Source organism: Salmo salar, chromosome ssa11 (assembly GCF_905237065.1).
Source record: "Salmo salar chromosome ssa11, Ssal_v3.1, whole genome shotgun sequence".
Classification (NCBI taxonomy): domain Eukaryota; kingdom Metazoa; phylum Chordata; class Actinopteri; order Salmoniformes; family Salmonidae; genus Salmo; species Salmo salar.
In genome coordinates, this window is record NC_059452.1 from 2,010,001 (window position 1) to 2,034,646 (window position 24,646).

The following is a 24,646-nucleotide window of genomic DNA, read 5'->3' on the forward strand; positions in this document are numbered from 1 at the left end:
AGTTCCTGGGCATACACATCACTGACAAACTGAAATGATTCACCCACACAAACAGTTGTGGTGAAGAAGGCGCAACAGCACATCTTCAACCTCAGGAGGCTGAAAAAATGTATCTTGACACCCAAAACCCTGACAAACTTTTACAGATGCACAATCGAGAGCATCCTGTCAGGCTATATCACAGCCTGGTACAGCAACTGCACCGCCCTCAACCGCAAGGCTCTCCAGAGGGTGGTGCGGTCTGTCCAACACTTCACTGGGGGCAAACTACCTGCCCTCCATGGCACATCCAGCACCCGATGTCACAGGAAGGCCAAAAAGATCATCAAGGACAACAACCACCCGAGCCACTGCCTGTTCACACCGTTGTCATCCAGAAGGTGAGGTCAGTACAGGTGCATCAAAGCTGGGACCGAGAGATTGAAAAACAGCTCCAGGCCATCAGACTGCTAAACAGCAATCACTAACTCAGAGAGGCTGCTGCATACATTGAGACCCAATCACTGGACACTTTAATAAATGGATCACTAGTTACTTTAACCTGTTTAGGATAGGGGGCAGTATTTTCACGGCCGGATGAAAAACGTACCCGATTTAAACTGGTTACTACTCTTGCTCACAAACGAGAATATGCATATTATTAGTAGATTTGGATAGAAAACACTCTGAAGTTTCTAAAACTGTTTGAATGGTGTCTGTGAGTATAACAGAACTCATATGGCAGGCAAAAACCTGAGAAAATTCCAAGCAGGAAGTGGAATGTCTGAGAATTGTAGTTCTTCTTTTGATTCTCTATCGAAACTACAGTATCTGTGGGGTTACGTTGCACTTTCTAAAGCTAAGGTAAATAATGCCACTTTATATATATATATATATATACTGTATTTTATACAATCTACTGCACCTTGCTTATGCTGCTCGGTCATCGCTCATCCATATACTTATATGTACATTTTCTTATTCACCACTTTAGATTTGTGTGTATTAGGTAGTTGTTGGGGAATTGTTATATTACTTAGATATTACTGCATAGTCGGAACTAGAAGCACAAGCATTTCGCTACACTCGCATTAACATCTGCTAACCATGTATATGTGACCAATACAATTTGATTTGACAATGAAGGGGTTGAATACTTATTGACTTAATACATTTCAGCTTTACATTTTTTTATTAATTTGTAAAAATTCATTAAAACATAATTCCGCTTTGGCATTATGAGGTATTGTGTGTAGGCCAGTGACCCAAAAAACTGAATTCAATCAATTTTAAATTCAGGCTGTAATACAACTAAGTGTGGAAAAAGTCAGGGGATGTGAATACTTTGAATGCACTCTACATTCCATAACATTACAAATTGAGATATTGAATAACGCAAACAAAACAGACTTGATCTGAGCACTGGCAAGTGGTGGGATGCTTGTACGAAGGCTTTGTAATAGTCTCTCTTTCTTCCACTTTCTCTCTTGTATCAGACAGACTTCCCGTACTGTAGGTTGCCAGCAATGGAGCTGAGGAAAAACACCTCCTTTACCTCCCTCCCTTGTACTTTCTTTCTTTTCTGCTCTGTCAGACACTTGTTTTCTCACCAATCAATGATAATGACTGAGAAGGGCTCCGTCCGACAGTGGGAATTTACCCAAGTCGGCGTTGTTTTTGTTTTTTACTGTTTGGGCTCTCTGGTTTTATTTGCCTATTTTGCTATATCTGTCTCCTTCGATCCTCGACTGCAGCGTATATTAAGTGGACATTTAATAAGTTAATGGGGCAAACTGTGATTGCGACATCCTTTGTTGCACTTAATTTATTGCCAAATATAATATATAGCCATTGATACTTGAAGGATATAACTTAAATGCCTAATGAGCTTAGTTCAACTGTCTCAAAGTTCCAACCAACGGGACATTAAAAACTGTAATATCTTATGTTTCAACGAGTACTGGCTGAACGACGACACTTCCGCCTGGTATGGCTAATGCTTGGCTTCCGACTATAAGTTGCTACAGACGGTAATGCGTACAGCCCAGTACATCACTGGGGCTAAGCTTCCTGTCATCCAGGACCTATTTACTAGGCAGTCTCAGAGGAAGGCCCAACAAATTTTCAAAGACTCCAGTCACCTAAGTCATAGACTGTTCTCTCTGCTACCGCACTGCAAGCGGTGCCGGAGTGTCAAGTCTAGACCTAAAGGCTCCTTAACAGCTTCTACCCCCAAGCCATAAGACTGCTATGTTATGTGTGGCAGAGCAGGTGAACCCAAGTGCAGACTCAGACAAGGAGACCGGGACATGGTAAATAATATATTTATTGAAAAATGGGGGGGTGCAGGCCAGGGGAAGCTTGGATGGGTAGCTGGGAACCAGGAACTGAGGCAAGGGGAGTAGGGGCAGGGTAAGCAGGTCCGGAGCGGAATCCAAGGAAGCAGTAGAGCGGGGGTCCAGGGCAGGGAAGCAGGACTGACGAGACAAGGGACTGGAGACAGGAACCAGTCAGAGCGGACGGAACTGTAGCGGAGAGAAGCGCAGCGTCAGGCTAAGGAGGAACAGGCACAACAGGATAACAAGATCTATGCTGGAACAAGTGGCTTGAAACGCAGACTGACTGTGCAGAGGCTACGGACTGGCAGCATGGAAGTGGCAGGGCTGAGTATTTGTAGAGGTCTTGATTATGGAACAGATTACAGCTGGTGGCTATCTGTTCTGCCTCCAGCACACCTGTCTCAACTCACACAATCACATACACCCACACAGAGAGAGAGAGGGAGAGAGCACTGGGGGTGTGGTGGCAGGTTAGGGAGACATAGGATGAAAAGTAGAGGGCGTGGCAGGAGCAGATGTAACATGCTGAACAACTAAACTAATCAAATGGCCACCCGGACTATTTACATTGAACGTCCCCCTTTTGTTTTTACACTGCTGCTACTCGCTGTTTATTATCTATGCATAGTCACTTCACAAATTACCTCGATTAACCTGTACGCCCGCACATTGACTCGGTATTGGTACCCCCTGTATATAGCCTCCACATTGACTCGGTACCCCCTGTATATAGCCTCGTTATTGTTATGTACATTTCTTGTGTTACTTTTTGATTTATTAGATTTTTTATTTTATTTTATTTAGTCAATATTTTATTAACTCTATTTCTTGAACTGCATTGTTGGTTAAGGACTTGTAAGTAAGGTCTACACCTGTTGTAGTCGGCGGATGTGAAAAATACAATTTGATTTGATTTGAAATACTACCCCATCAGAACCCAACATATAAGCTTGTTTTACTGTAAACAATGTAATCATAACCAAACACTGTATAGCTTCAAAATATGGGTAAAACTACAAGTTTTATCTTATGGGTGGTCTGTCCTTGCATTCATAGCTCTGTCTATGAATTTGAGAGTGGTTGCATTTCTATAGCCCTATCCCTCAGCTGTTTACCAAAAAAGCGTTGTTGTTGTTTTTTTTATCCTGAATTGCCCCTTTAAGGGTTTGTTCCCTCAATGCTAGATGTAAGAAAAAATGCAATTATATCCACTTTGAGGCTAGCCTCACATATTGCAGTATCAGCCGGTATTGAGTGGAGCGGAGGTGGCACCGCAAGTTGTTAGGAAGCAAAGTGTATGTCTTTGTCCGAAGAGACTACATATATCTCGGATTCGATCTAATGGAAACAGTTAGTATAAATAAACCTTCACAGATAGTAGAGGAGTTCATCTGAGAGACAAAGAGTTTGAGCAGGAGAGAGAAGTCAATGAGTTGCAGTAGGGTCTGGCACACAAATTTCACTTTTTCCTCATAAATGAGTCACGCAAGAAAGACTTTGCTCAAGCATTGTTTTGTTTTTCAACATTAGACCAAGTCTGACACTTTCATTCATGTGTTTCGGAACACATACAAAGAGGGTTTTTCGTCAGGATTTTCTACAGTACCTGTCTTTCCCTCTCCTCCTCTCCATTGCAACTCTTCCCCAGGTCGTTGCTGTAGAAGAAAATGCTGGTGCAAGTCGGGAGAAGGTTGGAGAATGTGTATATCTGGTAAAATAAGGGTTAATAAATCCTTCCAGCCTCATTTCAGTCTGACACGTTGTGTCGTTAGTATTTTCATAAATACAATATAGCAATATTCTTTGTTGATTAGCATGGATAACCCAATCAATGACTCAACAATTTAGGGATCTCGTACTGACAGCTTACCCACTGAGACTGGCAGTGCCATGCAGGAAGATTAGATAAACGTTGGCAGCCATCTTTATTCATGACACCAATTATGAATTATGTAGTATCAGACTAATAACATAGGGCTAATTATGTTATGTAAAATTGGAAGCTGTTTCATGGCATGGAAATAATGATTCAAGACAGAAAATTATTTAATAGAGTTGGTCAACAGTTGTACTGTATAATAAAGAGAGAGAGAGATGGCTTTTACAGTGCATTCGGAAAGTATTCAGACCACTTTACTTTGTCCATATTTTGTTATGTTAGTCTTATTCTAAAATTGATTAAATTGTTTTTTCCCCTCATCAATCTACACACAATACCCCATAATGACAAAGCAAAAACAGGTTTTTCGAAATGTGTGCATATGTTTAAAATAAAAAAAACAGCCTAGAGTGTTCTTAGGTATGATGCTAGAAGCTTCCCTGTATTTGGGGAGTTTCTCCCATTCTTCTCTGCAGATCCTCTCAAGCTATGTCAGGTTGGATGGGGAGCGTCGCTGCACAGCTATTTTCAGGTCTCTCCAGAGATGTTCGATCGGGTTCAAGTCCGGGCTCTGGCTGGGCCACTCAAGGACATTCAGAGACTTGTCCCAAAGCCTCAGATCAAAGGGTCAGAATAAGGAATTTCGTATTTTTATGTATTTGCAAAAAATTCTAAACCTGTTTTTCGCTTTGTCATTATGTGGTATTGAGTGTAGGTTGATGAGTAAATATGTTGATTTAATCCATTTTGAAATAAGGCTGTAATGTAACAAAATGTGGAAAAAGGGAAGGGGTCTGAATACTTTCCAAATGCAGTGTACATATTCATTCCTCGCAATACAATGAACAGATTTAATTTCCAATCCGTCTTCTTGATAAATACAAGTCAGACTGGGTTAAAATACTATTTCAAATACTTTATCTGTGCTTGATTGAGATTGCCTGGCTTGATGGAGCAATGGAATAGTAACAGAAATGTAAACCCAGCCCATTGTGGCAGGCTAGAGCAAAGAATTTTAACAATTTCAAATAGTATTTGAACTCATGTCTGCTTAGAGTATAACATTTAAAGAATATGAGAGTAAAATGGTTTTGTTGAAAAGTGAAGCATACTGTACTGCCAACCCAAACTCGAGATGAAAATGACTGTAAGCCTACTGGTCATTACTGCAGGCAAGAGATTATGACCTAGCTGGCATGTACTGTCGTCAACTACTGCTCATCTCTGTCATGGCTATGGTTGCCTACTTATGCACAGAAATTAATAACAATTGGCATCACACTAGGCTGATCATTTCACTTTCGGCACATCTTTTGATGTTGTGTTAAATCGCAACCTGCTTGTCACTACACATTCAATAAACAGTCTACAATAGCCGTGATGTTAGCGAGGATTCACCAAAAAGACTATTGCTAAAAATATAGGTTACTCCCCAAAGCAACTTGCAAGCAGAAACAAATGTCTTTAAAATGACCGCAATCAAAAATAAAAACATTATGAAGGATGATGCGAAGAGAAAAGTTGTCTAAACATCTTGGCTGGTTGAGATGACGATTACCCAGAGGCCATCTGTGTTCCTTCCTTCCTGCAGCCAAATGGTGTGCCTCTGGGTTTATTGGAAAACAGGGCAACCCACATTTCTCCCATGCTGCACTGCGCTGTCCTGGGTAGCGTATGTTCTCTCCCTCCTCTTTCTGACTCTCTCTTACTTTCCCTCTCTTTCTCTCTTCCTTTCACTCTCTCTCTTGCTTGCTCTCTATTGCCTCTCTCTTTCTCACTCGCTTTCTCTTCTGCATGTTTACCCCCTCTCTCTCGCTTGCTTCCCTTTCTCTCTTACTAGCTTATTCTCTCTTGTGCATGCCCCCCCCCCTCCTCTGTCTCTTTCGTTCTTTCCCACACACACAGCACTTCAAAGCGGGGCTCTCTACAGGCTGTTTCCCCCCCTGGCGTATTCTGTGCAGGGCCACAGATCAATGCACTACATTAAAGGTTACAAGTGGAGGCAAAACACCACGTTCACGCCGCCCACTGTACTTCCTGTCAAAGGAAGTGGTACGGCCAGGAACAGGTTGGCACGGCGATGTGAGAGAAGCACTATGGGAATTATAGGGACGGATCCCTCAGGGGGAGGCAGGACGAGAGTAGGAGAGAATGGGGATTGTTTGAAGTGAGTGGATGGCGGCGATTTTGTAATTAGCTCATTGTTAATGGGTGTTGTAAAAAGAAAGTGGGCCACATTGAAATACTTTTAAAATGCATCTTTCCTTCCTTACTTCCTCGCTTCCTTTCTTCCTTACTCCCTTGAGGTTTAACATATTCTATTGCTACAAATGTATCAGCTCCAGCAGGAAAATACAAAATGAGGAGAGCATAGTAATTAAAACACTTACACACATTCACACAGCTTGCAAAATCTCACACACACCCCGAACTTTACAAAGACTAACCACACACATCAATAACGACTAACACACACACACACACACACACACACACACACACACACACACACACACACACACACACACACACACACACACACACACACACATCCAGCTTTTTAACCATTTCATTCATGAGGGTTTGGCAGCTTTCTTTCTATCTCTCTTCCCTCTCACCCCCTTTCTCTCTCTCTCTTTTATCTCATGTCTCCCTCAATCTTCTCCTTTATACCTCACTCTCTCTCTCGTGACCATAGTGCATGTGTATTTGAGTGTGTTCGTGCATGTGTGTGTACAAGTACGTGTGTGTCTCAGTGTGTGTGTGTGTGTGTGTGTACGCATGTGTGTGTTTATGTGTGTCTGTGTATTCAGAGCCCCAGGTGAGGCTCTTCTGCCCTATAATAAATCAGGCTTGCACTTTCGGCAAACGCTGGCCTCTGCCTTTTAGACAAGGAGATTTACAAGAAAGAGCCATGGAAGTGAATACATAAATAAAAATAATAACTAATAGCAAGAGCTGGCCTGCTGCAGACACATGCACACATGCACACAAGGATACAGAATACATTTAGGAGGTGTGTGTTTGTGTGTGCGCACCTTCGGTGTGTGTCTGCATATATAACAGTGTGAGTCTAATAATATTGAGTATAATCGAACATCGTGACCAGGCTCTTACGCCTGACACCGCCCGTCCGCCACGGCCCTTTGGCCAATTAGCCTAGCCACCCCTCATACCTTGTTTGCCCTAGCAAGCAAATCAAATCAACCTTCCTCACAAATGAGAAGACTGGGCACATCTATCAGAGTCTCACTCCTCCACTCCCTCCATCCCTGTCAAAGCCTCCTCTCCAGGCTTTCTTTATTTATTCAAAGGAGTCCCTCGTTCAAAGGAGTGTATTCAAGGATTAAATTAGAGAATAGCAGAGAGAGATGTGGCGTTCGCCTGTTTGGCTCCTTCCCTTTGTGTGTAATTGGAGAAGCTCTCTCTTTCTCTCTGATTCGGTAATAGAGAGTTTCGATTACCTACTCAGCTCTCTGACCACTCTCTCTCCCTCTCCTTCTCCCATCTTCCTCCTCTCTCGCTTTCTTTCTCACTCTCTCATTTTCTCTCTCGCTCTCTTTCAGTAATAGAGAGAGAGAGAGAGAATGAGAAAGAAAGTGAGAGAGGAGGAAGTTGTGAGAGGGAGAGAGAGTGGTCAGAGACCTGAGTGGGTAATCAATGAGTCCCTGGTCAACCACGGGTCAAGAGGCTATACACTAACATGAATGAGCGCACACACACACAACTTTCCGCTCTCACACGAGAAACTTGACTTTCATCATGTAACATGGTTTAGAAGGACAGCAAATGTGCTATCATGATATGAAAACGGCACGTGGAAACTGCCTGGTAGAAAATAATAACAGAATTTGTTGCACTTGAACATAAACAGCAAGCACTTTCTTAATTGAAACGAGAAAACAAAAAATGGATACTGTATATCCATGGCAAATGATTGCGGAAGATTGCAAATGCATTAGCCTCCAGTCTGAGTTGAATGCCATTATGGATGAAAGTGTGCTCCTTGTTGTGGTGGCGGTTGTTTTTTCCTTTTTTTCACCAAATGGAATACACTCCATCTTTGATTAGCTCGGTGGGATGGGGTTTGGGGACGCAGCTTTCCACAGTAATTAAGCTGTCAATCCAAAGCAAGGCCTTCTGGGTAAAAACGGCGAGCCGAATGTAAACTTTTCCGAACAGGTGGCCAGGAGATATGAGCAACTGCTCGTTGCTTCCGCCACAATATCTGGCCTAGTTTTTTATTTTAGGACGTTTGTTCTTTCCCCTCCCTTTTTTTCAAATGGCCTCATAACATGGCTTTAGAGAAACTCTGTCACTCTTTTACAATTCTTCATTACTAATTACAGTACTACAGACTGGAATTAAACAGACTATACTAAACAAGTTAAGTGTCTTACCACACACATAGCTATGTGTATTCGGATACCGGGTACCGCAATTTCACACTCTCACAACAAATAGCCTGAAGTCACAGGGCTCTCGTCGCAGGCTCTATTTCCCTACATGGGAGCGTTGCAAACTAGAGATTGTGATTTTTTACCTGGTTTTGATGTACTGTACATTGTACAAAATGGCAGCTTTTCAGCAGTTTTTTTATTTCTGTATAATAAAAAATTTACCAAGAAGTTGGCTATTTTTCAATGAGGGCCAATGGTGGCGTAATCTAGGGGAATTCCTTCTTATGATGTGAATATCGACTGGGAGTATAGCATAAAGGAGGAAAGTGAGGAAAGTGTTTTGGGAAGTGTTGAAATGTAAAACATATTCGGTATTCTGAGTGTGATAAATCACTTGTAGGTCTGCATATTCTTGAAGCAATTTGTAACAACACTTTGGTGCTATTCACAATGCGAGTCACAAAACACAAGTCACACAACTGAAGCATTCAAGTACGTCTCCTGAGTAGCAAGTGGACGTTTATTTTCTATGGAAATACAAGTTTTTTTCTTTTTCCCTGTTCAGGTGATGTTTGAGGCTATTCGGGGATCGGGCTATGAAGGGGACATTGCCATCGATGATGTCTCAGTCACCAAAGGGAAATGCAAGCAGGAGAACTCTGTCTCCAACACAGGTACTGTCTGTATGTCACAATGTTACTGTAGGGTGATGTTTATCCAAGACACTGGTCTTGGGTCAGTTTGCATTTAATTTACATTTGAGTAATTTTGCAGACGCTCTTATCCAGAGCAACTTACAGAAGAGTGAATACATTTTTATACTTTCTCCCCACCCTTTTTTTTTCGTACTGGTCCCCCGTTGGAATTGAACCCACAACCCTGGCGTTGCAAGCAGCATACTATACTAACTGACCACATGGGATATTTCCCCCACTAATGGTTAGGATTGGAGGAGGGGAAACTGATCCTAGATTTGTACCTAGAGGAAAGACACTGGAGCATTACTGTTCTGCAGGTACACTATATATACAAAGTATGTGGACACCCCTTCAAATAAGTGGATTTGACTATTTCAGTCACACACGTTGCTGACAGGTGTATAAAATCGAGCACACAGCCATGCAATTTCCATAGACAAACATTGGCAATATAATGGCCTTACTGAAGAGCTCAGTGACTTTCAAAGTGGGACCGTCATAGGATGCCACCTTTTCAACAAGTCCAGTCATCAAATTTCTGCTCTGCTATAGCTGCCCCGGTCAACTGTAAGTGTTGTTATTGTGAAGTGGAAACGTCTAGGAGCAACAACAGCTCAGCCACGAAGTGGTAGGCCACACAGAACGGGACCACCGAGTGCATAAAAATTGTCTGTCCAATAAGTTTTTGTCGGGAGCTTCGTGAAATGGGTTTCAGTGTCCGAGCAGCCTAAGATCACCATGTGCAATGCCAAGCGTAGGCTGGAGTGGTGTAAAGCTTGCCGCCATTGGACTCTGGAACAGTGGCAACGCGTTCTCTGGAGTCATGAATCACACTTCACCATCTTGCAGTCCGACTGACAAATCTGTGTTTGGTGGATGCCTGGAGAACTCTACCTGCCCCAATGCATAGTGCCAACTGTAAAGTTTGGTGGAGGAGGAATAATGAATGGTCTGGGGCTCCTTTTCATGGTCCGGGCTAGGTCCCTTAGTTCCAGTGAAGGGACATTTTTACACTACGGCATACAATGACATTCTAGACAATTCTTTGCTTCCAACTTTGTGGCAAACGTTTTTGGAAGTCCCTTTCCTGTTTCAGCATGACAATACCCCCGTGCACAAAGCGAGGTCCACACAGAAATGGTTTGTCGAGATCTTTGTGGATGAACTTGACTGGCCTGTACAAAGCCCTGACCTCAATCCCGTCGAACCCATTTGAGATGAATTGGAATGCGAGCCTGCCTAATTGCCCACATCAGTGCCCGACCTCATTAATGCTCTTGTGGCTGAATGGAATCAAGTCCCCACAGCAATGTTCCAAAATCTAGTGGAAAGCCTTCCCAGAAGAGTGGAAGCTGTTATAGCAGCAAAGGGGGGACCAATTCCATATTATTGCCCATGACTTTGGAATGAGATGTGTCCACATACTTTTGGTCAAGTAGTGTATGTGACCATCATCAGAGATCTACAAGTGGGTAGTAAGGTCAAGAGAGTGGGTTCTATGCCATTCAATCAGAATCTGTTAATCAATCTTTCCAATTCACTGTAGGCAGACGCAGTCTCACTACAATACAAACCAGACAAGGTATAGGAAGAAACTGTTCAGTGTCACCCAGACATTGAAGAGAGCTTGCCTGTTTGCCAAAGCTATAGCTTTCAACCCTCTACACTGCTGTATGGTTACTTTAAATATTTAATATGCAATACATGAAACACTTGCTGCAATAGGTGGATCATTTTCATACTTTTAAAAAGATTTGGGGAAACCAGAGACAGCAGAGAGAGAGATAGAAGGGGCAAAAATGCTGTGAATGAAGCAGAGAAGAATAGTTGAACTAGAGAGCGGAAACCCTAATTATGAAAACGGGTGGCAGAATGATAGTAATGAGGAGAGAGAAAGAGAGATTTAGGAAGAGAGAGCAAGAGATTAAGAAACAGGAAGTAAGGAGAAAGAGTGGCAGAAAACAGGTGACACATTGATAGTTATGAGAGAGATAATTGAGAGAGAGAGAAAGATAAACAGTGACAAGGATAGAGAACAGCACAGAGAACATAGAGGAGAGATAGAAAGACAGAGAGAAGAGAAAGAGAGCAGTGAGAGCTGTTGCCAGTGCAGGGGCTGTGGAGGCAGCTGGACTCCCTTCCTCTCCCTGCCACGTGGGCTATAGCCTGTGGAGGGCTTGAACCCCACCTTCCCGAGCCTCCCTTCCTCTTCTCCCCTCACCATTCCTCTCCTCCCCCGTTGTCACTCCCCATTGCCCAACATAGCGGAGGGCACCAGGACGCATTGGTGTTATGAGGTGGAAGGGTTAGCACCGTATTTTCATTGTAAACTGTGGGCAATGGGCACAGATACAGCCATGCAGGGCTGGGTGCCAGGATCTATGAGAGGACCACTTCCCGGGCATCTGTCCAGGTCGAGGCCTCCTGTCCTGGAATCCTGACCCACAGACCACCGTGATAAAGTAACCAGACTCCACATTTCTCTGTCCCGGCAAATTATACACTGACAGCAGGCTGGAGGCTGCAGTCTGCACCCTAAATACACAGTGACACTGAGCAGAGACTGTAATTAAATTCTTCCTTGTGGCTTTTTCACAGCATCAGCTAATTTTCCCGGCAAACGGAATGTGCTTTGACACCTTACACGGACCATGGTTAGATGGGGTGGTTTAAAATGCCATCATGTTACTGTATGAATTGTAAATGAAACACTGGCACTTTTCAAGTGTGCCTTGTCACCTAGCATGGTCTGTAGTGTTATAGTGTACACTCAATGCACTGTGACCAAGACCAAAAAATAAGAAATAGTAAATCCGCACAATGGTATGATCCTCCTGAAGTGTTTAATAAGACAAGGACATTTCGACACCAAACTGGGATTTCATCAAGACAAAATACTGACCACTCACAAAAATTCACTACCACATCGCAAGGCCGAAAGCTCTTGACCTTCATTCACTCATACTGACACTGCTATAGGATTCCTCCAAGTTACCCACACCAGTCTCCATGCAGTGGCTCCATAGATCACTGACCATAGCACTGCCCATAATTGAAAGAGCTCTTCATCGCCAATGTATGGACTGCCACAATTGAACAATTCCACACGATGTCTTCTGTTGACAATTACTTACCTCTAAGTGAGAAAGCTTCACTGTCAATGTATAATTGTGGCCGTTGACCACCACTGACAACAGTGATTGAATCAAGCCGTCACTAATCTGATTTGTAGGTCCCCCCGACTTCAAGTGCATTCTGGGAAATATTGCAGCAGCTAGTCAGTTTGTAGAGCCACACTCCTCAATATTTCTTTCCACCCACTGATAGAAAACCATAAACGTTGTGTTTGTAAATGAATGGGGGATCTTAGGAAGTGGTAAATGATTCAAGATAAAGCTACTGTACTATCGTAATGTACTTGCTGTATCGAGGGATCAAGGTAAACAGACTACAATTGGGGGGTGTTCCCAAGAAAAGTATCTGGTACAGTGTTGGTATTTGTGTATTTTTACCACTCATGAGGGTGCCTACATCATTTTCAACAGTTATGGGAGTGCCCTACTTTGTTGTGGGAGTGTACCCCTGTAATTCCAACCTAACTGAAGGCACCTGCACTCCCACACAGATCAAATTGGGAGGTACTATAACTTAGGCAAGTCAAGATGCCTCCAAAACATTACAAACCTCTTTTCTTTCTTACCAAAAGCAACAGGCCAAGACAATCAACTCCCCCTGAGACATCATCCCTTTCTGCTCACTTTCCCCCCGAAAATGGCCGCAAAAACAAAACAAGGCTAAACAAATCAGGAGACGTTGGTGGGTCGGTAAATAATTAATGAGAAAAACCCTCTGCCTCCCCCCAAAAACTCCTCATCTGAGAAAGTAACGAAAGAGCCGAGAGCTAGCGGGGATCCTAATGTAATACAGTGAATTATTGATGGAGGGTGTAAACAGGAAGCCAGGCTACGCTAGCCTGTGGGGCCGATGCAGCGCTGCACAAGACAGCTAGCCGAGACAGATGGGTAATTATTGGTTAGAGGAGATTGGGTAGAGGAAAGACCCAGCCCGCACACCTGGGTCACCTCTATGTATTAGCAGACACGACGATGAGGAATAATGTATGTGGGTAAAACAATATAGGCCTGTTTCCCAAACATAGATTAAGCGTAATCCTCAACTATGACACATGTTCAATTGAGATGCTCTATTTATATAGGGCCAGTTTTACCAAACACATAATTAGCCTAGTCCTGTACTAAAATACTTAATTTTTAGTCCAGGCTAAATCTGTGTCTGAGAAACTGGCCCATATTGTTTGCCCCACAAACGTTAGTATTAACCTGTAATAACCAACTGGTTTCTGCAGTTGTAATTCTACATGATTTAATTACAAGACTAGTGATGAGCCAGCCAGCGTGATAGTTGTGTTATAGCATGGAACATTTCAAAGCAGACATAACCGATTACTGTACATCAATGGTGCCTTTATGAAAGTCACTAATGGGTGGAATAAAGAGTCAGACATTTTGTTCATAAATGTGTGTGTGTGTGTGTGCAGGTCTAAATCTGTATCATAGTGTGCCAGAGAGCGTGCATCATGTGAGCGGCCCACCCCCCTAGGAGTTTTTGCTAGCGAATGTGCCCAGCTGTATTACCCAGCTGATGCAGCTCACGTCGGCCTTCTAAATGGTACCCTAATCCCTATAATAGTGCGCTACTTTCACCAGGATCTTGTATTTGCTCCTGTAAAAAGTAGTGCACTATGTAGGGAATAGGGTGCCATTTGGGATGCAGCCCACCTGTCCCTCACACACCCCATCTCTCCCCAACACACACCATCACACACACAACCACACACAAACATGTGCACAAACACACACCCTGTTTCCCCCCAACACACATCACACACACATATAAACACGCTCACATACACACAAATACACAGACACGCTCACACACACACATCTCACTGGGCTAGCTGTCTGAGGGGGTGTAGCACAGGGGACTGTGGAACCGTGTGGCTCTCCTAAAATTAATGATGATTGCCTCTGACATGTTGTGTTCAACTAACTCCACATTCATAAATCATAGGAATGACTGGAACCTGGCTCTGGGGCTTGTGTGTGTGTGTGTGTGTTTGAGAGACAGACAGACAGAGAGTGTGTGTGTTTGCTTGTGTATAACAGAATATGTGTGTAGGTGCCTGCCTGCCTGCCTGACTATGTAAGTGTGTGTGTGTGTCTGCGTGTGCACATTTCCATGCATGTGTACGTGTCTTAACTATGGGTGAGTTCGACAAGGGAATTGTTGCACTGCACGCCGTTCACTGCCCACCCTCCCTCCTTTCCTTCCTTCTCCCTCCTTTGTTCCACTCCCCTTCTTCTGATCCTGTAAGGGGTGGCTTTCGATACTGTCTGGATCCCACGTTGGCGATGACTCAAGACCCCACATTTTAGCTCCAGACCCCCTGGTTCTCTATCCCCTCAATCACCCTGTGTGGGATGCAACACTTGCAGATGCCTGGTGGTCCCACACTGTTGTTGAAATTGCGAAAAGTATGCATATGGTCATGTGCACAAGATACAGTATAGTGTACAGCACAGTACAATGACATGCTTACTTGCAAGCTCTCCTCACAAACTGTGCAGCAGCTACAAAAAGTATTCAATACAAATATAGTTAGGAAACACAATATGAGAACAATAGAGCACAGAAACCATGCAGGGAAAAAGAAAGACAAATATAGTATTTAATTGTTCCCTATAAGGGCATGCGCCGATTTACTGGAGTCGACTTTGCAGTCATGGGCAGACTTGGGTTCAAACGCATGGTTATTAAGTATTTGTATTTTAACTACTTATTTTCTGTGTATTTCAGTATTTTCAAATAATATGGCCAAATCAACTACTTCTATTTTAAGTATTTTTCAAATAATTTCCTATAAATACTATTTTAAATTATTTTAAAATACTTGTTTCCAAATACATTACACATGCCCCTAGGACCAAACATACCTGTGTTCAAATGCATGGAGTATTTAAATATCTCTATTTGAAAATATTATATTTGTATTTAAGTATTTTCAAATACATTCCAATACTTTCCAAATACATTCCAATATATAACTATTTGTACTTTAATAAAATAAAAACATTCTAAATACTTACTTATAAATTTATTTGAAAGTAATTGAAATACAATAAATAGCATTTGAACCCAGGTCTGGTCTTGGGCCTACTCCCATATCTCTGGTAGTCCATTTAGTGTGGGTTGGATGTTCTTGGATGTGCAAGTTGAAGTTGAAGCCCAGACACTGGAACGTGGAGGACAGTTTCAAGCTGTTGCATTTATCAGGATTCAGCTGAACTGTGTTGGCCCCCTCCCTTACACACCATAAGAAAACAACAGAGCACATTCACAAAGCTTTCAGAGTTGGAGTGCTGATCTAGGCTCAGGTCCTCCGACTCCTTATTTCCACATGATATAAAAGGCTAAACTGATCCTAGAATAAGCACTCCTATTCAAAGACCTTTGATACATACAGCCACAGATATTTTATCCATCGCCAACCCCCAACCAAACTTTCCGTGCTTCACCCCCTTCAAAGATCCTTGAGAGAGAAATCAGGGCCGGCCCCTATGCCAGGCACTTAACTTGTTCTCTATGGGAGAGGACGGGAGAAATAAAAAGCTTGATTATGAATACATAGATTTTCTGCCAGCGAGAGAAGCCCCCTAATATAAATGTATATTGATTTCTTAAATACAATACCTGCCTTACTCTTTATTTATGAAACTCATTCCACGGCTTACATGCGTAATGCGCTGTTGACTTTGTGTAAGTGCAGTGTCTGTAGGTGGGTGGGGGGTGTTGTGTATGCAATTAGTGTGTGTGTGCGCATCTGTTTTTGCATGCACTTTGACAAAAGGAGAGGGAGGGTCACAGATGTCTCATGTACAGTTGCTTTGTGATACTGTTTCTTTGAATCCTCATGCTGTTTCATATGAGTACAAGAAAACACAGAGGCCGTGTCTGAATACCCATACTAGCGTATTGCATACATAAACTGCATACTATTTACTCATCGTCGCATACTATTTAGCACATACCCTTTAGTAAAAAGTATACAATATGCCACGGCTGCAACGCAGTAGCAGCTCCTGATTGGCTGACTAGATGGGGCGGGGCCGAGTGCGGGTGGATTTTTCCAAATTCAACACACATGCATGGCATTAAGCAGCTGATAATAGCTAATTTACAATTTGATTAATTTCTCTAAACTATGAATGGAACAGGAATGGAGTTATATGCCTACTCAGGGAGTAGGCAGATATCACATTCAAGCTATACCGTAGACCATATATATACCGTAGACCATATAGCCCATCTTTCCTTTTTAAAAAGGATTGAAGACAGAACAGATCATTTGGTTCCATTTCAACATATTTCTTAGTGAAACCAAAGTGCTGTAGCATATATAAATTAAATCAAATGTTCAAATCAAAAGGCTATTGCACAGACAAACGTGGACAGACGGCTGCATCACAAATTCAGAACCGCTGGACAGGAACATAAACTAAAGCACTGATCATTGGGAACGCGATCAGAATGAATGTTGAGGCTTGATACATAAATTCAAAAATGTAATATGTAGCTTAACATACAAAACAAAAACATTCCATGTGTTCAAATCAAAAGGCCTGATTAACATGACATCAGTAATGCAGCCACATACCGAGTCGCCGGTGCAGACACATTCAAGAATCAAAAGATGGTTTAGTATTTAGTTTAAAAGCTCAGATGAAGGCCAAGAGAACAAGAAACACTTTTCAGTGAGAAAACAGAAATCCACTTTAGAATTTTTTTTTTTAAGACTTCTGTTTTCAAAGATGCAGCCTACGATGCAATACCCGTGATCATTTTAATGAGAACAAAAACGACTTAGCCTATATTTTACATGACTGCAGAAGTTTAGTTTTGTTGTTAGGCCCTAGTTCTCTTCACATAGCCAATCACTTGCAGTCTACCACTTCCAATGCATTGTGGAAAAGTGTGCAACATATTCTTCTAGATGAAGAGCCAATAAGATTATAACATCCTGGCATTTAAACCATACACGATTTTCTAAATGTCGCATATTATTAAATATTCTATTTTTGCATACTGAGAATGCGTCATGTGTGATTGTGCTGTTTCCCACTATTCGTTGATTTCGGTAGCGCATCCAGTAGCGTATGACATCTGGGCATTTAAAGTATACTAGACTTTCGAAATGTTGCATACTATTAAACTAATTCTTTCGCATACTCAAACAGCCTACTATTTGGGACACAAGTATGGGTATTCGGAAACGGCCAGTGACATTACATACATTTAAATAAAAACACAGTACATCAACTGTCCTATGAGCTTCAAATTCCCTGTCGAACACACAATCTATTCTTTGATTTGGCTCGGTTTAGAGATCTTCATGTCGAACAAGAGGCGAGAGGCGAGCAGTTTGATGATGACATCAATGAGCAACTCGTCTCTCATATGCTATCTCAAAGCACTTATGACACATATCCAATCTCCATTGTGAACCCTGCCTCTGAAGTGATAAAATACATTACTCCCTTATGCCATTCTCAGGCTTTTAGTGCCATATCCCTCCACTCTTTCTCTCCTCATAAGATCTTGGGATTGAGTTACAGTATCTTACAAGGCTTTACTGTAAAGGTCTCCCATACATTTTTTTAAATATGGGTTACTAGACTAGATAAAAGTATTGTACATTTAACTGAATCTCAAGATGTTTCACATTTTCATCTCTTTTTATCAATGTGAATTGTGGGTTGTGGACAATAGCCTATTGAGCTCAGTCCATTCAGTTTGTTCTGTTTGTGTTTTCCACAGTTCTGATTGGGGGAGCCCCAGGTCTGCGCTCGCTCCCATTGGTCGCCTCACTGACCTTCGCCCTCTGCTCATATCTACTACTGCTCTACAGATGATGAGCACAATGCACAGCGTCCCCTGTCTGCTGAGACAGGCTACTGCCCAGACTTGCGCTCTCTTCTTCTCTCCCTGTGTCCCTCGCTACCTCTCCCCACTCCCCTCCCTTCTTCCTCTCACCTTCTCCATCCACCTTTTAGTTTTCATCTCCAGCCCTGTTTTCGATGATAATCCATGCTTCACTTCTCCCATTACACCTTGGCTATGCTTGTAACTGACTGTCGTTTGATTGACTCTCTCTCTCTATCATTCTCCTTTTCCACACTCACCCCTTTACTGTCGTATGTGGCTGTGTTTTCCAGCCATTCTCTCTTTCAACCAATCACACTATTTTTAACTGAGGCAAAGTCGCAAACTCAATGACCTGACCTTTGACACCCAATATCACTCAATCCAACCCCTCACAGCAGACACACTTCATTCTTCTATTCACTCTCACACACTTTTCCGTCACCCCCTTTACTCTTTCCAACCCCCCCGGTGACCACCCGTATCCCTGACACACCAAAGTGTCGGACACTCTACCAAAGATGATGAAGAACCTGAGGAAAAAAGAGAAAGGATGGGTGGGGGGAGGGGTTGAGAATAATAGGATGACAAGGGTAGGGGGGTGCCCCCCCTCCTTATTGAACCCTACCCCTCGCCTCCTTGGGTTGGGCGCCAGGGAGCTGCCGATCACAGCTGACTGAGTGACTGACAGACTAAGGAAGGAAGGAAGGAAGGAAGGAAGGAAGGAAGGAAGGAAGGAAGGAAGGAAGGAAGGAAGGAAGGAAGGAAGGAAGGAAGGAAGGAAGGAAGGAAGGAAGGAAGGAAGGAAGGAAGGAAGGAAGGAAGGAAGGAAGGAGTTCCCACTTGCCTCTCCTCTACCGGTCATTGCCGTAGATGACTTGTGTTGGATCGTACGTGTACATTTCTCTATATATGATATATTACAAAAGTTTAAATAAATAAATAAAACATTCAGAAAAACACTCATGGACATGAGCAACGTTACAGGCTACGACAAAGCAAAACTACAGAAGCACAAATTTATACAATCTACTCCCTTTTATTTGGGGTTTTCCTCCGTGTGTTGTTGCTGTATGTTGTCTCAATCGAACTGCTTGTGTTCTTATGGTTTTTTGGGGGGCGGATGTGAAAAAAAGGGAGCGGTGACATTTATGTGGAAGAGACGGGTGTGGATGTGTTGGTTGGTACCTATGACACCCTTTGCCTATAGCCCACTTGAGCACTCGTGGCAGGGATGGGCCAGTCACCTCCATTATGCCCACCTCCCCACTCTCCACCCCAAAAAACAACTTGACAGAGACTATGACTAGCCTCCCCTACTCACTCACCCTAGCCAGCCACATCCCCTATCTTCAAAGTCCAGCCAGTAACAGCATCTCTCGGACTTCCTGCGGTCTACAGACAATGGACCTCCTGCTTCCTGTACAAGGAGAAAGTGGAGGTGGAGCATGATTGAAATCAACTACGCCAACCACGTCAATACGCATCATTTAAATGAGGCATGGATGTAGTATATTGGGGGCAGGGCGTCAAAATCCAAGAGAAGGACCAACAGGGTAAGGGGGGGTGCAGATCCGATAGATGAATTCTATTTCACAGGTTTCCGATGATGAATGTCATGTATAGGATTCTAGAGAAATAACTGAATCAACTAAAAATCGACAACATTTGGAAGGCAGCAGGTCCAATTTCCTACTACAACTGTATCAGCCGATCGAGGTTGAATGTCTTCGATGTAACCATAGTTTATTTAAGATGATTACTTATGTAACATTGTTACAGTATGATTGTGTTTCTGTGTGGAGCAATACTCATTCACTATCAGCTCACATAGTTAGCCTGAGCACATTGTGATTGATCAAAGCCTACATCCTGCAAATGCACATGTTCGCCCAATTAAGGTAGGGATTCCAATGAGCCCCAAGCACATTGTTGCACAAAGGTACAGATTCAATCCGATCGTAGATTCTTGACAACGCAGCCTTTAAAGGCAATGTTCACAGTAAATGCTTCAGATGTCCGTTCAAACAGAAATCACCTTTAAAAGCTGCATTGTCGACCATGCGCGATCGGATTGAATCTCAGCTAAAGTAATTGGTCACAATCTAAGAACGAAACAACACACTAACCTAACTGATGATGCAGAACACATATAATTGGCTAGTTCTTCCTCTCAAGATGTGTTTCCAAATTTCCCCTGAATCCTAAACCGCAACATACTACCCCTAGGCACTTGTAGATCTGAGAGGGTTGGATAGGTGTAAGCACGATGGTGGGAGCTCCATCTTACCATCTGATACACCAGGTGGAATTTTTGCTATATTGCTTATACCTGTCCAATCCTTTCATATCTACGCAAGTGCATGGGAGGAGGGACTAAGGGTTGATTTGGTATACAGGGATACTGTTACATCAGTCTTCTCCAAGTGAGTGTTGTATTTTTACTGCATGAGGCTTTTTTTATCGTATCGGTTGCCAATATTAGTTAATTCAGCTCTCACCTTCAACTTAAAGTTCTCAACAAGGGAACCTTGTTCATATACATACACAGAACATGGACATCAAACTGTGTGCCTCTAAGACTTGCTTCCATAATCTTCCTAAATTAAAGCACTTGGTAAAAATTGGGTGTGGACACTCGATTTCAGATGTCAAGTGCATTTTGGCTGTCTTTTTGACATCCCTCATAGTCACATTGTAATAGCTACTTAGGTCGATACTGCATTGCAAGCTCATGAGAAACATTGTTTTATTAAATGTATGTCAATGTGATCTGGGAGCCATCTTGTGTGGTCCTAACCTCATGCTTGCTTGTACACTTCGCTCGCTCACTTTAACTGTAACACCCATATGTATGTAACAGCAGCTCATGTCTTAGCGTAGATGCTCTCCAACGGTTGTTGGAATTTTGGCATCTCAGGTCACGTCTTGAGCCAACATGGTGTCACAGGGGGTAAGGTGTCTTATCTCAGCTCTCTGTCAAAATGTGGTGTTCATGTGCTACTCACAACCAAGAAACTCTGAAATATCCAACTGGGAAACTCGGTAGAAGAGTGCTTGATTCATCACCTGAAAGCTTTGGACATCGGAAGCTCAGAGTTATGACGTGTGGGATATTTAAGGCTATTTTTTTGTTCCAAGATTCTTTCAGAGTTTACGATAACTCTGGTACCACATGACAGCAGTTACTGTCTTGCCGACTACCCATCTCCCACCTCCTTTATCCAGTAAGCTGTGCATTTCGTAAGCATTTTTGGCAAAGCGCTGACCATTTGCTAGCTACCATATTTAATGTGTATTTACAACTATCTGTAAGTATAGGCAGGAGATATGCAGGGTGGCAATGCCTGACTTAGGACATAACAATGATGCGTCAGAATCAGATGCAACTGAAAGATAATTATCAAAGTACTTTATCACATGATTTTAAATGTTCTACATGTCATTGACCCCAAAGAATTCAGAGGCTTGGTGCAATTGATGTTCACACATCTAGAGTATTTGGCAATTATTTTTCTTTCTATCTTTTCATAACTGTTTTTTTTTTACAAACCAAGACTACAATATCAAGCTAAATCAATTTGAGACCACACACATTCCTGTCCATGGTCACATACTTTACTAGAAAACAAATTAACATCTTCTTTAAATGGAGTTCCACAATAATAATATATGTGTAGCTAAGCACCTACAGTATGTGTAACATTACAATTAGTCTCAACACACTGAGCGTTTGAAACACAACACGTGTAGATGTAACCGGATCCTACTATACCTGTACTCTGCTGCTGTGTTCAGGAAGAGCGTGGGTGGGTCCACTTCAAAATATATTATACAGTACTGCGAATACATCGCTGACACTGATTACAATTATTACAGTTGAGTAACCTGCATAGAAATGCCCAGGGCCTAGACTGATCATGTTAAATACCCAATGGAAGAAAGGGTACAGCACAGAAATAGAGAACTACAAACCTTGGATTAGATTTAATGGGATAAGATTTTATCTTTGTGTCTTCTGTGTTCTTTATTATAGAATGCTTCTCAACGTTAACACTGTTGTAAAGTCAGGTGAATTCCTTGTCAATGAAATATGTGGGTAGGAATACTTTGAAATGGGCAGGAATAATATGAAATGTGGGCAAGAACACTATTTTTGGGAAATAAGCATTAACCAATATTATATTTATTAGAGAGGGGAGAATTATAAATGATGAATTTTGATCTTATGACATGATGGTTGAAGTGCCTCCATTGATCTGAACCTGACCTTCAGTATTGGTAGTAATATTTGGTTGTTTGAATTCATGGTCTTTCTTTCCAAAACTCCTATATGAATTGAGTCCATAAGTGATCAATGTTCTGCTGGCTGTACATTTTTTATATTGACAAACGTTACACAGCCGGCCCTTAGGTTGTCTTTACTGTCACCAGATCAATTGGAAATTAAACTAACCTCCATACTTCAAATGAAACCATGAAATACCTGAAAGTGAGGCAATTTTGTGTTGACAAATCAGATACATCCAATAGTTGGCCATTTTAGATCTATTCACTTGTGTCCAGAAAGGAGTATGCAGCTGTTCGGTCTGAGGTATAATTCATTGTGCTGCTTTTCATGCACTTTAATGTGAAATGAAATGTCTTTAAATGTATGCCATTTGACACCCATTGTGTACTAATGCTCATTTGTAATACTTCATGATTGTCACATCACTCCCCCATTAGCTGAGGTTGTTCTAAAATCTACACCGTACCCTATATTATTGCAGTCTGGTTTAAGGTGTAGATTATCAATATATTCCTCTAGGATACAAGACCGAATGGGAGTTCAGTTCACTGGTATAGTCCCTTAGGTTTGCACATTTCTGGAACCTTTCTGACTCCCAGTTCCCTCCCTGCTTATTCTCTTCTGATTTCAGAAATTCTACAACCAAGATTTCTGAAAAGAGTGGGAATTTGGTAAATAAACGTGGCATTGCCACACCTCCAGTTATCTGATGTTTTTACATGATCCAGGTTTTCCCTTGACCACCTAAAGGGTCCCTAGTTCATGCTGAACATTTTCAAACCTCCACTACAAGTGTATGTACTATAAAAATGTTTTGTTGTAGATTATCAATCTATCATCTTTTGTCCATCATATCCTTGTAGTTCTCTGTCTAAAACAAGAAGGTTAGAAAGGACCCCCAACATGCAGGTTAGAGATCAAATAAGCAAGTGCCTCACAACTGGTATTCCTCCATGAGGTGACTTTCCATCCATGAAAACCACTTCAGCCAGTTAGCGTAGTGTCCAAGCAATATCTTTGGCCATGTTCAGAAGGGGTGGCCAGTCACTCAGTCACTAAAAATGACCCCCTCTTCCATTAGAGACATCCCGGCAAAAACCATTGATGCTCTACGTATTCAACAGCAGGACCAACTGACTGTTACTGTATAGGTTTTCACATCACTGCCTCACTGCCAGTGCAGACACTTTGTCCACTCACATAAAGGGTGCGTTCCAGATACAGTGATTTTGATCAGGGCTAAGTTTCCCAAAAACATCTTTAGCATTCAAAAATCATTGTTTGTCCATTGCCTACCTTAGGATGATCTTAGTGCTAAAGATTATCGCTATGTTATTGGGAAAGTCACCCCAGATCTTTGTAATGCCTGGAGAAGTCTTTTATGTCTGATCAACCACATCAACATGATGTAATCATCCTATAATCTACGCAGACCTGTGCAGGATCTGTGTATCTGGAGCGCAACCAAATGACTGAACCCTCCCCAATGCAGTCAGATTGGTCAGAGTAACTTCACAGCTCCTGCCTGGCTGTGCAGACTTGTGCAATGTGTACGGATCCGAGACAAAGACGATGTGTGTGTATATGCACCTTAGTGAACGTGTGAAGAACGGTATAGCAGTGCTGGGTGTTGTATATTCTCTGTCATGTACTGAAATATTTTAGAGGAAAAATATATTTGAAATATGACTCCAAAATGTATAAATAAATAATCATGAAAGAACAAAAAGAGATAATTGTCTTCTTTTTGTTATCTTTTCCAATACACACAGTGGGTTCTCGCACATTGTGTCACCATCACACGTACATAATGATTTCACCATAAAAACACCTCTTGGGGACTTGCTATGCGGTGTAAAACGCAGAATTCCAACTCCCACACTATCCTCTATCCACCAGTTTGTATTCAAGCCTTGCATATTACCAGCATCACAGTGAATTTAGTCATCAGAGCTCATTCACATCCTGTGGCTGTAAGTAGCATTACAGACACCTGCGCTCTCTCCACCTGGCATATCAAATAAACTCCAAAATTAGATATATTCCTATAGCAATTAGCA

General features: G+C 42.2%; 1 protein-coding gene across 2 annotated transcripts in view; it reads left to right on the forward strand.

Moving 5' to 3' along the window:
* The window catches only part of LOC106561882 (MAM domain-containing glycosylphosphatidylinositol anchor protein 1), a 471,396-nt gene extending 447,087 nt beyond the window's left edge, over positions 1 to 24,309 (forward strand). For both annotated transcript variants that reach the window (XM_014126165.2, XM_014126164.2), the window contains exons 18-19: positions 9,163 to 9,271; positions 18,191 to 24,309. In XM_014126165.2, coding sequence (XP_013981640.1) covers positions 9,163 to 9,271; positions 18,191 to 18,285 — 204 coding nt within the window. In that variant the 3' untranslated portion in view covers positions 18,286 to 24,309. The remainder of the gene's footprint in view (positions 1 to 9,162; positions 9,272 to 18,190) is intronic.
* The last annotated feature ends 337 nt before the right edge of the window (positions 24,310 to 24,646 follow it).